The sequence below is a fragment of the Haliotis asinina genome, chromosome 8 (assembly GCF_037392515.1).
Source record: "Haliotis asinina isolate JCU_RB_2024 chromosome 8, JCU_Hal_asi_v2, whole genome shotgun sequence".
In the NCBI taxonomy this organism is placed as follows: domain Eukaryota; kingdom Metazoa; phylum Mollusca; class Gastropoda; order Lepetellida; family Haliotidae; genus Haliotis; species Haliotis asinina.
Genome location: NC_090287.1, coordinates 64,264,099 through 64,277,781, shown reverse-complemented (window position 1 = coordinate 64,277,781; position 13,683 = coordinate 64,264,099). Strand labels below are relative to the sequence as shown.

Sequence of the window (13,683 nt, the reverse complement as noted above, 5' to 3'; positions counted from 1 at the left end):
TACAAAGCCCTGCGGCAGCCTGCCTGACCAGATATCTGGCTATCTGACGGACATAAGATGGTGGTATCCCGGGGACCATTTCCCCAGTGTCAGGATAATCTGCGGCTATTATCTCACAGTGTTTATTTGCCTGTACAACTGGTCAGAGTGATTTAGACTCTGGTATTACCTAGTGCACTGCCACCTGACACTGTACAGCAGGTGATCTGGCTGATTGTACCAAGTCTTGAATCCGTGCCTACCTTTTCAGTAACCTTGATGGTTATCTCCTACACATACAAACTGAGAGCCTTATCTCCATGGCCGGGCAATATTATAGAGTATACCATCCAAGTTCAAAAGATCAGTCATCAAAAGATGTAGGCCTGTAACTCTATCTTACATTATTCAAGAAGGCCCAGAAGACTTGTCGGACTGTCTTGACGTTGTTAACAAGTGACCATAAAGAGCTGTCTTCTCTTTCAGGTCTTAGTAACCCTGAAGAGGGAGACTAGTCTGCTGATCTAAAGGAGCAGATACATAACGAACCATAATCCACACTTGTGATGGTATCTCTATAAAGGCGGAATTGTTACTGTCTGTACCAGGAATGTTAAGACAATATGCATTTAATCAAAGTGCTGTTACTGCAATATACAATGTATCATAACCCTTACTATGTAACATGTATTGTATCGAAATCCTGATGCATCAATATGCATTTAATCAAAGTGCTGTTACTGCAATATACAATGTATCACAATTGATTGTGTAATATGTATTGTATCAATATCCTGATGCATCAGTATGCATTTTATTAAATTCCTGATAATGCAATATACAATGTATCACAGATATGTTCATTGTGTATTTTGTAATAATGATTGTATTGGAATCCAACTGTTCAATATGTATCCCATTGCTCCATAGGTGTAATATTCATGTATGATCTGCTATTGAAGATATATAGAGCCAAGACAATACTTCTCATACAATAACAGAACAAACAGAATTACAACAGGACAGTCCAACCATGTCTTGTAGCCATTGTTTTTAGACGATGCACATGAAACAAACACTTTTCAGAGAGTATACAAACATTATTATTATCACTCACCTGCATTTTTTCAAAGTCGAGACAGGGCCTCTGAATCACAGTCTTGGGATCCAAATCAGTTGGACAATCAGAGGTAGAGAGTTGTCGGTGCCGTTTCCGTGGCGATATGGCTGCCACCACTGCTGTGGGACTCACATTGGCAAGAAAGAACTTAGCCTGTGGTGAGGAGTGGAGTTTTTGAACACCCGAGGGTGGGGAAGCACTGAGTACAACCGGCTGAGGTTTAAGGAGTTCGCGCACTTCTTCATCTGAGGATCCAGCACTGTCACCAACACTCCCACGATTCACTTGTGACCACTTCCTCTTCTCAGCTACAGCTTCACGATTATTTATCTCAATAAGTTCCTCTTCTGAGCTATGTCTTTCAAAATCCCACCCATGTCCATCTAAGTCTGAGGTGTAGCTGATTGAGTCCAAACTATTGACAGTAAGTTCATGTGTTCTCATGCCATCCATCTCCCCAAAGCCCACTGACACCGGGCTGGGAGGATGGTTCACAGGGGACGCTGACCCGTAGCTGGACGTGTCATGATGGGCCCGGTCCTCGTCTAAATCTGAAGGAGTCAAAAACAGTTTAAATTAATTGTGAAAAAGGTTCAAATAAAAACTTCTCAGAAAAAAATCATGATGGAGGATGCAATAGAAATGCTGCTTGTGAATCTAAGTGATTACACAAGAGTGACTGAAACACATAAACACTAACAATGAGCATAGTAAGTACATGACTACTGCTGCCTGTACTTTAAGGACCTACAGACAATAGCTGTGCTTACAAAGGCTGGGCGAGGCTGACAAATGCATGTTGTCAGATTGCGTGTTCCTCCAGAATATGTCACCATGGCATCACACAGACAACCTACCACTATGTTTTGTCTGTCAAACTGCCCTTCATGATTCTGAACACCATGTCTATTGTCCCCCTTTTATTGATAAAATCCAAAGACATTACATACTGACATTCTTTCCCATCCAGATATATCACAATACTGGCCAATGTTCGTACCAGAGTGTACAAAGGTCTCAGCAATATGCATAATTTTTTTTGAGAACCCAATACTAAATGAACTTCCTACAAATTTCATGTAGGGAACTTTTTCAAAAAACCTTTTCCCCTGGATCTTCAAAAATATAACCAATCTTAGCAATCTTACAAACATTTTTTCCTATACATGAGGCACTGTATCTAACTATTTACAGCTCTACTCCAGGTGGGGTGGTGGTTGGGGAAAGCCTTATCTTTCTAATCAAGAGTCTGACTGAACTACTCGACAGTCCCTTGCAGCTCTTACACTCAGCAGGAAGCATGAACGGCAGCTATAATAAACACATACATACATCCTTGTAAATAAACCAAAGACAGTCCTCTATTGGACAGTACAATGCATGTATTTTCTTTGTGATAGTGCACCAGTGTGACTGAGCAATGGCTACGGCTGACTGGGGAAGCATTCAGTACGTTCAGTGAAAGAAATGCTATTTAATACCTAGGCCAGACCAATTATATTTCTTGCTTTACACATCAACCAGTCGTATTTTTTCAAGAGATAAGAAAAAAATATAAATTCATTTTCCCACTCCAAAAATATAATCCTAATGTTATTTTGAATCAGTGTGATATAAGTGAAATACTAATGATATGCGTGTGACACCTAATCTCACTTAATTTATTTCTAGTTGAGATAAACACACTAAAAGACTCATGCAGGTTTCGTGCTTTGACTGGTTGTTTATTTTGTTCCTGCCTTTAATTTTTCTAGGGCAAAAACAAGAAATATAAAACTGGTCTTGCCTTATGGAAAAAAAATGACCAGTCAGTACTGGACTGTTCCAGGCTTTGATTTGTAACAGTACTAACACTGTAATAATGTAGACAAGCCAGTGTTGTACAGTCCAGTGGCTCTGACATGTGACCTATTCCTATATGGGAATATTGGATAAATTCAACCTTTCCTTTGCACAGACTTGTAAAGGCTTTCACTAATTAGTTATTAGTTTCAAATCATGCATTATACGAGCATTAATAACCAACTGACCTCAATAGAGATAGTTATACTTGGAGACGTCTCAACACTTATGGATAGTGTTGCTACATGTCCTTGTACTTTAAAGTCAGCAATGACATTAAAGAAGGTACACTGTGTATACCAGTGGTACTTTAACTGTTACAGAACATGAGATCAGATGTCATAAATGATCAGAAAAACGAAATGCATACTGTTTTTGTGACCTCATTTGATGACATTATTTGCAAGTTAATATAACTTGATACAGTTGCTCTACTTCTCAAGCTTTGTTTTTGAGTGACCATGGGAGGTTGGACTTCACATTTAGATGTTAATTAGCTAAAGGTACACTTTCTCCTTTACATAAAGAAAATAAATAGCATCATGTATCCATCATAATGACTAAATGATAAAAATAAAAGTTCAGACAAGTATTTAGTTTCAAGCCGCTGTAGCGGGCCAGAAAACACAAATCAGTTCACAGACATACTCATTGGGAATTGAACCCAGACTCAATCTGAAGGCTACTACTTAAACCACTATGGTGCCTGACCACCTCAGCAGGGCAATATAGTCAGCTGAAGCATCAATATTCTTAATGAAGACCAATGTTCCCATGGATCAACAGTCATTGACAGAAAGCCAAAGGCTACATGGAGTAGTTGCAATGGACAACACAATCAGGCTAGTGTAAACTTCAGCAATTTTCCAGAGAATTATTGCAAATCACTATCTTAAGGAGGCTTGCCCTGGAGAAAACCCTCAAATTTCCCTCCTTGATAAAGTCCTGAAGTCCGCTCAAACTCAGCAACAGATGAAATAAACCCATCTTTATTTCATCATTTCTTTAAATGTAATAGCTGGAGTCTGTTTGTTGCTGTGTTTGCTTATTAATCCCTAAGTCATCCCGGAGCTGCACTCACAACGAAGGACACTCAAGCTAAATGGCACAAAGTGATTGGCTCCCGAGTGTTCGCCTTTAACAATCAATATCGTAAGGCTCACCTCATCCCTCGTCTTGTCGGAGCCTTAAAAGGAAGCCCTTTCTTATGACAATTTCGCTTCCATTAGAACAGCGATTGAGTATTAATACAGGCCTTCGCTAACTCCTATTAAATGAATAGCCAACGCCTTTTTCCTTTGCAACATTCTCAACAGTATAAACAAAAGCGGACTTTGACTCATGGAAAGGCTGACAAGGAGAAGATATGGGATTTCATTGTTTGTCCATCATGAACGCAAGATTTGGATATGGATTACTCGGCCTTGAGATACAAAATATTAGGATTGTGGCAGTGGTATGGATGGTGTTTATGCAACTTGTCACACAACCGCCTCTGATCATGGGCCTTCTTAGTCACAATTTACATAAATTTGTTCAAGGATGGGACTCCTAGGGGTAAAATTTATAACTTGATGCCAGATATGAAGCCTGCACTACAGAACACCCACAACCTGTGGTGGTCCGAGTTCACTGGTCTGCATGTCACATTAATACACAGATTTTCTTAAACCTTAATTTTGATTCTAATTTACCCACACTGTTATTTTGAAAATGAGAAAAAGCCCTAAACAAAACATATTTCAAGACATTTCACCATTTGTGTCTAACTTACTGGCCAAAAAAACCTGCATCACAAGAAACAAAACTGATCTAACTCAACACTGAATAGTTTAGAGTAACTGAATTTAGAACAATGAAGTATTCGAGCGTGGTGTTTACCACTGTTTGGCTGCCTACTGATTCATACATTTCATCTGGGGACAGTAGGGTAAGCCTAGCAGTTAAGGTGTTCACTCTTCATGCAGACCACTTGGGTTCAGTTCCCTACAGGTGTACAGGATGTGAAGCCCATTTCTAGCATCCCCATCACCACTGTGATAATGGAATACTGCTAAAAGTGGTGTATAATTTAAACTCACTCAGTCACACATTACATTTACATTACTTGTGAAGAAGTTAATGTCAACCGCCTCACAAGTAATGAGGTGACATGCAAGGCAAGTCGTCCCTGTATAACTCAGAAGTTAAAGTGCTGTGTGTACAGAGAATTTAGAGGATTTTACATTCACTTACAATGGGGCAAACTTCAGGTACCTCGCCATAGAAAGTCAGGCCATATAGCAACAGGAGCAAAATTTAGCCAAGCATCTTTGACAAACTCATAAATTAGTGACGTCAAAATAACAATCTTGAAGCAGTCACTTTCAACATAAGGAAAGTATTCAGGCCCTACACACCCAGGGGGTCTGTTTGTCTCCATGAAGTAATGACCTGGTCAGCTAAGGGTTATTTAGGCCAGGTGTCGGCAATAAACAGTACATCAACTTGTGCAAACACACGCTAAACGCACAACATAACAGGACACTTTCCCTGTGTCTCTGTGCAAGTGGCCTTTGCTTTGGTCCACACTTTGTCCTAACACAATGCAAAAGGATCCAGTTTTGCTGTAGGAGGGCACACAAAAGCACACATACACAAACACTGCCTCTCTCTCACCTCATAAACAACCAAATACATAACAAAATATTTTTTATGAGTTGAAAACATGCTGGTTACTTCAGAAAATCACATGAGCACTTTAAACAGCTCAAGTTTCCTAACTTCAAAATGATACCCATTTTTCATACCATTAGCTGCAGTAGCGGGTTAACTGCCGTGACTATTCATGGACCTGGAAATTGTGTGAACCTGTTTCCTGACAATAAGTGAGCGTGGCTGAATAACCCTCTTACAAACCAAGGCATTCTCTTGAAAAAACGTTAATTTACTAAAATTCAAATACTTACAAGAATGAAATAACGTCAAAACATGAGTTTTTTTGTGCAAAGAAACTGATTGTAATGCAATCTTATTTAACTAAATGTATAGGTTACTTTCCCCATTTGATGTTCCTAAAACAGGCTGATCACTTGCCACCTCCTCTCTCACTCACTCACAGACAACAAGACACACAGTCACACCCTCACTTTCATACTCACTAACTTGGCTTCTCATACATATACTCTGAATTCCTGTCCATAAAGAATGTTGGCAGCGTGCCACCAAGACTACCGACAAAAGGAGTCCGTTGAGATCTCTACATACAGTAAAGATTTACACAATAATGTGTATATGATGCCTAGTCAGTAGCATGCCAAGATACCATCAAAGGCACTGCTGACCATTTAATATATGGGCAGTGGCGAGAGCTGTGCCCAGGGGGCCACCTAGCACTCCACGTACAACAATACAACACTACTTGCCGCATCATCCTAACATACTGTGGAAGCACTTCATCAGTGTAAACATTTCATTGCTTATTACCCAAATATATTAATAAAATTCTCAGGAAAGTATTCTACTAAAAAAGACGTGGAATTTAAAACACCCAATTCTCATAATGTCAGTTGCTCTGTCAGCTATGACAGATAACTATACCAAAATGAAAGAATTGGGAGTTGTTTAAGTTATTTCGAGCAGTAACTATGCATGTACGAAGGTTTTCTTTTCTAAAAATGAGTCTTATCAGGGCTTACAGAGCTATTTTCAACTTGTTCATGCAGCTGCAAATGGTGGAAACAGGAAATATTCACCATGTCGCTAAACTTCCACAAACAAACTGTATAAATAGCTGGGATGTATTACTGATGCAGCAGCTGACTGCAAGCAGACCACCTGTTATAAAGCCAGCCATGTCACACCCTTGATCACATTGCTGTTGCCATCATAAAACTGGGAATGACACTCCCTTGCGTCATGGTTATTTGCAAGCTTAATTGAGAAATCGCACACAATATTAATAGAGGAAAAAGCTGAAGTATTTCACCCTGCAGGGCTGTCCATGGTTTTATTTCTTTTTTTGTGCATTTTTTATGAATTTACAACTTCCTGTTGCTGAATGCAGCTTTGATGTCCTTAATGAGTGTATTTAAGTAAGAAATAGTGAAGCACTTAATTAGGAGAGGAAGTTTTTTGCCAGACTAATTCACAATTAATCCTGACTTAGCCAAAAGAGACAGCGGTTGTTTTATCTAATTTTGCTCTCCACAGGATAGCTTTTGTACTAGATCAAAGTACACTTTGATTGATACGTCATGAGAAAATATATAATTAATATACCATGAAAAATACATTGTATTCAGTATGTACCTGGTGAAAATACATCATATTCAATATGTACCCGGTGAAAATACATTGTACCCCATATATCCCTGGAGAAAATACAAACAGCTAATGTTGCAAAATGCATGGATCATACCTTTCTACCCTTGGGAAGGGAGCTTCTTGAAGCGAAATAACAACAGTATCAGAACACTGATATAGTGGCTTGGACACACAGCCCAAGAAAAGTGTGGGGGGGGGGATGTGAGAAAGTGGGTTTCACATTGCTTTCAGCAATATTTCACCCATATCACAGCTGGAGACACCAGAAATGGGCTCCACACACTGTACCCATGTGGTAAATTGAAATATAGAAAGCATGTGCTATTTTTTTAAACAATTTGTTTAGAATGCCATATTTATTCTACTTTTTGCCCTTTTGAACAACCAGAGTTACAATTCAGCAAGAAGACATTTTGAAACAAATGTTTACAATTCATAACAAACATAGATAATGCAGAATTTCACAATGTATTTATTGTGCCTTGAAGAAAATATGTGTGTATCACCCCTTAATCTGGCATCCTTCATTGCTAAATGTGACATGTGATACATATGTGATACATATCTTATGTATATATTCATATGAGTCTGCATGTAATAACCTATTTTATACAATCTCTCCCAAAGAAACAGGAAATCTTATGTCTTATTCATAATGGTCCGATCTGCATAGGCGTGCTTTCTTCTGCCACCTCCACAAAAGAGATGATTTATAGTACATAATTGATATATGTCCCTGCCACCACGCTGTCTGTCGGAGTGATATACTGATTAGAGTATGTCCTTCTCACATGTAAGCTGATCAGATAGGAAGGAAGTGTCTTGCTTTCTCCACAGATGGCCTTTGTGTTACATGTAGGCTAAACCATTCAAAGTACACCATGACCGAAGCTCTCTACAATATGCTATCTTATTAATATGACCTGAAAACATTGCATTGCTATATTATCTATATACTGACAAATAATTCATTCATGAAAACTTGGTTTTTCTTTTTTCAAATCAAATCTGATATCCACTCCATTTTTAAATCCCAAGCATATTTTCCAAGCATATCTTCACTTTGGTGTAATAACTGATCATTTTCAATAACATCAGTGTTCAGTCAGAATCAATGGCCAAAATCAATCTGCTTACTGTAAAATCATTATTATTCGCGGGGGTTTAATTTTCGCGCATTTCGCGCATTTCTTTACAGTTTACAGTTTCCTGTGTTGTTATACTCTCATGATTTCTGTACTTTGATGATGCACGAAAATTAAACCGCGCGAATTAGTCAATTTTTCTGTTTCCGCGAAAATTAAGCCGCGCGAAAATAAATGATTTCACAGTAAATTATGCAAAGGTGACTTCCATTACTTAACCATCTAAGGCACATAATTGAAATCAGTTACAAACTTTCACACAGATCCCAAATGATATGATGCGCACAAATAACTATGAATCATCACTTGGTGTATGGTATGCCGTCAAGTCAATGTTTATATAAGAGTGAGAGTCAGTCAGTCAGTCAGTCAGTCAGTCAGTCAGCTAGCTTCATTCCTCTTTTGTCTGGTTAAAAATGCATGCCAGGTTGGGAATCAAGTACCATCTCCTACCATGTTTTGGTTCGAAACATTCAACTTTTTGGGCACACTCTCTATCCACTAGACCATCCACATTGTCGTCCCACCCTCGTACTGACATAACCATGAGCAAAATTCTTCAAGTACTGTTTCCCTGGCCATGGATGGGAAGTGTGAGGCTAAGATCCTGCCATGTACTGACATCATAAGCATGTGCATAATTCTACAAGTAGTGCTTCCCTGAAAACAGCTGCAATAAGTGATTTTACAGGAAAAGCAAATTAATAGCAAATGTCACCTTGACCAGGCAAAGATATAGTTCTTATTGAAATAGGTTTATTCATTTGCACTTTACATGATTAACAGTTATGCAAAAAACCTGTCTGTATTTAATGTATTAATCTAGCACATAGGGATCCAGCCTATTGATTTCTCTACACCTTTACATCTAGTAATGGTGATAGCTTGCCTGACTTGCAGTACAGGTGAGAAGACTTGTATCAAAGTCCAACATTTAGAGTGAGTGAGTGAGTTAAGTTTTACACTGCACAAAGCAATATTCCAGCTACACGGTGACAGGCTGTAAATAATCGCATCTGGATCAGACATCCCAGTGACCAACCTCATAGGCATGGATCCGCGCAACTGGGAAAAAACATGTTTGAACCAAGTCAGCAAGCATGACCACCTGATCTCGTTAGTCGCCTCTTACAAGAAGCATAGTCACCTTTTGTAGCAAGGATGGGTTGCTGAAGAAATATTCAACCCCAGATAGTCACAGATTCCAGTATCTAGAGATCATGTGTTTACAGTTACCAGCGACATGTTTTACAGATTTACAGTATCCCTCAACCACAATTCAGAACTTTTGGAAGCATCCTCCTATACCGCAAATTCAGGAGCTTGACTCATAAAACAGGTGCTTTGAGGTACATACACATTAAAGATAATACCTGCTCTATTGCTATAACATCACATGAAATTCTGTAAACCAGAACTTGTATATAACATTGAGTATTTAGTGCCAGACCTGGTCTTCAGCTGAAAGTATATGGAATAAAGTATCTAACAAGTAATGCCCAATGAAACCTAAATTTGAAAGATAATACAAGAGACGTGTAAAGATTACATGGTAGATATCTTTCTCACATGGTGTATAAAGATATTGTATCCCTCAATGCATGACTATTTCATATCCCCCTAGAGCATAAGAATAGGCTATTCATCCCAGAAGTCACCTGTTCAGTTGTCATCCTTGTTGAGTCACATGATCATCATGCAGTATTCATGAGGTCAAAACATAAAACGAGGCTAAGTTCAGAATATTAAAAAAAATATTACATGAACGAAATACAAAGTGAAACAAAGATTTAAAAGTACATTGTAAACATTTCTCTCATCATTACCAATTTCCCGTGAACACTATTCCAGTTGTGGAGCATGATAATGAGAGGAGGCTATGTCCTTCCTATCCAAGATCTCTGTACACTTATATAGCTGTGTCAGCAAGACGAAAGAGAGTGTATGTGTGTTTTAAAAAGACAACTGCAGATTTTAGAGCTTGTCCACCATGTCACCATGCAGCCATGTAATATGGATGCCCTGCTTCAAAATGTACACTAACCACAGCTCAGCAGTCCATGTTTTATCCCCAGGCAAGGCAACAACAAGTACTATATTTTAAGATCAATAATGAGTGAGTAAGTATTTTTTGCGCTGCTTTTAGCAATATTCCAGCAATAACACAACAGGGAACACCAGAAATGGGCTCACCATTTTATACCCATGTGGGGAATCGAACCCAGGTCCTCACCATAAAAAGTCAATGTTTTAACCACTGGGCTACGTCACCACACATATCAATACAATGAGACTAGGCTTGGCCAGAGTTAAGTACTGCTATTAATTCACATGCGTGAAACATGACAGGAATCCTTACATCTTCACAGTTAACAAAAATCCCAAACACACAAGTCAGTCTAAAAATTGACCAATAAACCATTTCAGGGGCAATTTAGCCTAAAGGGAGTACATCTTGGCTTAAATGAATAACTCAGATATGGATTAGACATGTGTTATTTTAATCAAAAAGAAAATTGTCAAGAAGTTCAGTATTATCAAATGTAAGAGTAATGGAGAATAGAAGTCAACAGTGGCCATTACAGCACGACAGGGAGAGGTTAGGTAACACTGCAAGCCTGGTGGACCAGGTATTTGAATTCGGTCAGTCCACAGACTCCAGTAGCTTAGCTTGGCTCGCTGCCAACATGGGAGCTGATTACTGTGCAGAGGGACTGGGCCTTTGTGCATTGGCTTGTGGGAGCTCACTACAAAAATATTGCCCTTTCCATATCATTGTAGCTATATATTTCCCATTTCAGACAATTCCCATGATAGACATAGCTGCATATGTTATGTTTCGTCTTAAGAGCTTGAGTATAAATATGATAACAGGCTAATCCCGGGAGACCAGTACATCAAGGTAGGTGCATTTGGGCAGGTTGATAGGGTGGGGAGGAGTTCTGGGTTGTTCAGTAAGGGTGAAGGATAATCATTTACCTGAGAAATTTATTGCCTTAAAACTGTGCAATAAAAAATAATATAAATGTAATATGAAAAGGAATTATGTATAATTCAAGATGATAGACTACAAGTGTGAATATTTATGTTAGTATGGAAAACATTAAATATAAAATATAACATAAAGGAAACTACATACATTTTAGAGATGGACTTCAAGAGTGTATATATGATTTTGAATGACCAGAAATTTGATATCATCTATTGTTTTAAATAAAAAAAAACAAACATTACATCCTTTGAAAATCCTTCTGAAAAGGTTTCATACTTCATTGACTGCAATCTAATAATGCTGAATAGAGGATGGAAGTATTGTAAAATACCACTGTTGCTGTTATGTGGCACCAGTTTAATACAAGGTGTTTTCACCTTACATTCTTCACCAGTGCAGTATTTCAAAATAATTCCCCAATCATCTTCTTGTATACTGCAATATGATAGCTATGAAATCCCACCCCCATCCCCCTCATCCTTCTGGTACCACATTCACTGCAATATGGTGTATTGTCATCCAGCATCTAGAAAGTATTGATTGTACCACCCATTGCATAAAATATATAACGCACACAGCAGGTGCTACAGAACTTCCACACACTTTCACTTGGTCTCACAAGGAAACTGCACACAGTGCTACACTGTATGCAAGGAGACTACACCATCCACTGTTTGCAGGAAAATCAAAACGGAAACTAGATTATTCCATTCCAAGCTCTACCTATCATTTTCATGTACATTTCTCAACGACGCCAGCTCATTATTCTCACACTACACATTTGCATAGTACCCATACTGACAAACGAAGTAGGTAAGTGCACTGGTACTGTCACATCATCCACTGTTACACTGCCATGAGGGAAAGTTATCGGCACGACATACAACTGCTACTTACTGTCCTCAAGGTCCTCGAATTGTGCGTTTTCGTCATCAGACTCAGTTCCGGAGTCCTTGTCCTCCTCATCCGTCTGTGCAACAAAAGAGGAGTAGAGGAGGATGATGACACCAGCAGATATTGCCTCACGCGCGGTCCCTGCCGCACTGCACGTGCCAAGACTGGCAGACGACAAGGGTGTCATTAATTTAAGCCATATCCACAAAATTCTTCTTCAAACTGAACATTTCAAAAGGTCAACATTACCAGTGGCTGAAAATTTCGGTCGGCAATTACCACTGTCACTGGGACCCTTACTTATCAAACATTTACTGTATATGTCAATATGCCTATAAATAAAGCTGATAGACACGTTTACGGGGACAAGTGGTCTTAACAATTGTGCAAAGAATCTCTGGTGCATTCTACTGAACTGTCATCGTAATGTAAATACGCCTCGCCTACACAACAGGCCGCTCCTCGTATCTCTTATAAATAGTATATTTACCGAGAACAAAGAAAGTGGTCGCTGTCAAAAAGTCGTCTTACCAGGTGTCTAACTTGAATAAATTTCATTTCCTGGGGAATGACAACTGGTCCTAACTACGCTTATACAGTATACATATAAATCCCAGTGAGAAACAGTACAAATGTAAAAGTTACTGCTCCACAATTTAGCGAAAACTGCAAATCACATAAAATACGTCGAGATCAAAAGCGTGCCGCACACTCGTAGTAGTAAGCGTATCAAGGTTCTCGTAGCGACGAGGCGGACTAGTTTATTAATGACAATAGGGGTGATGGGTGTGCATAGTTTGTAAAATGCGACACTCACCTGCCCTGGGAATGGTTGAACTTCATTTATAGACTGAGACTTAAGCTTTTGAGTAAGAAACCGTAGCATTTCCGCGGAAGTCATTCGTAATATCCTACTAACGTGGTCCTTTCCCCAGATCAGATCCTGGGTTCTGTCTCCCTGACGCCCCTTCGCCAGCTCGGCGAAGCGGAGAAGTGACACCACCCGTGTTGCCACGTAGCTCCTTTGAGAAGACGGATAAATCATATAGAATTGAAAATCATCCCGGAAAAATATTAAATCCGTCCCATGTTTCTTTTGAGTCTGGTCAGTTCTGCCTTCTTGCGAGCCCTACTCGTCTGCAGCGAGTGTGGAGGGCTGTTATGGTCTATATTGAATGGTGGGTTTCAGTATTTCTGCCACGGGGGAGACAGGTTCTACAGGAAATAGGTCACACGTGTGAAACACGAATATTAAGAAAACAGACTGCATTTTTCAAGGTAGCACACCCCTAATCGATATAAACAGCTAATGGTGTGTTGGATAGTTAAGAAAAATAAAGTTAGACCCGATTATTTATGTAACTGTGTCAAGTTCGCCCGCTTAGATTGTTGATCTACTCCTCCTG

At 39.2% G+C, this 13,683-nt stretch overlaps 1 protein-coding gene across 2 annotated transcripts in view; it reads right to left on the bottom strand.

The window, feature by feature from the left end:
• LOC137293683 (uncharacterized) overlaps positions 1–13,427 on the bottom strand; it is a 60,073-nt gene extending 46,646 nt beyond the window's left edge. Inside the window, exons 1-3 of one of the 2 annotated variants that reach the window (XM_067824381.1) lie at positions 13,095–13,427; positions 12,281–12,353; positions 1,097–1,650 (exon numbers count right to left, since the gene is read on the bottom strand). In XM_067824381.1, the coding sequence (XP_067680482.1) occupies positions 1,097–1,650; positions 12,281–12,353; positions 13,095–13,322 (855 nt within the window). In that variant the 5' untranslated portion in view covers positions 13,323–13,427. Of the gene's footprint in view, positions 1–1,096; positions 1,651–12,280; positions 12,354–12,808; positions 12,976–13,094 lie in introns of those variants that run through there. The other variant, XM_067824382.1, reaches the window with a different exon arrangement.
• Between the last annotated feature and the right edge of the window lie 256 nt (positions 13,428–13,683).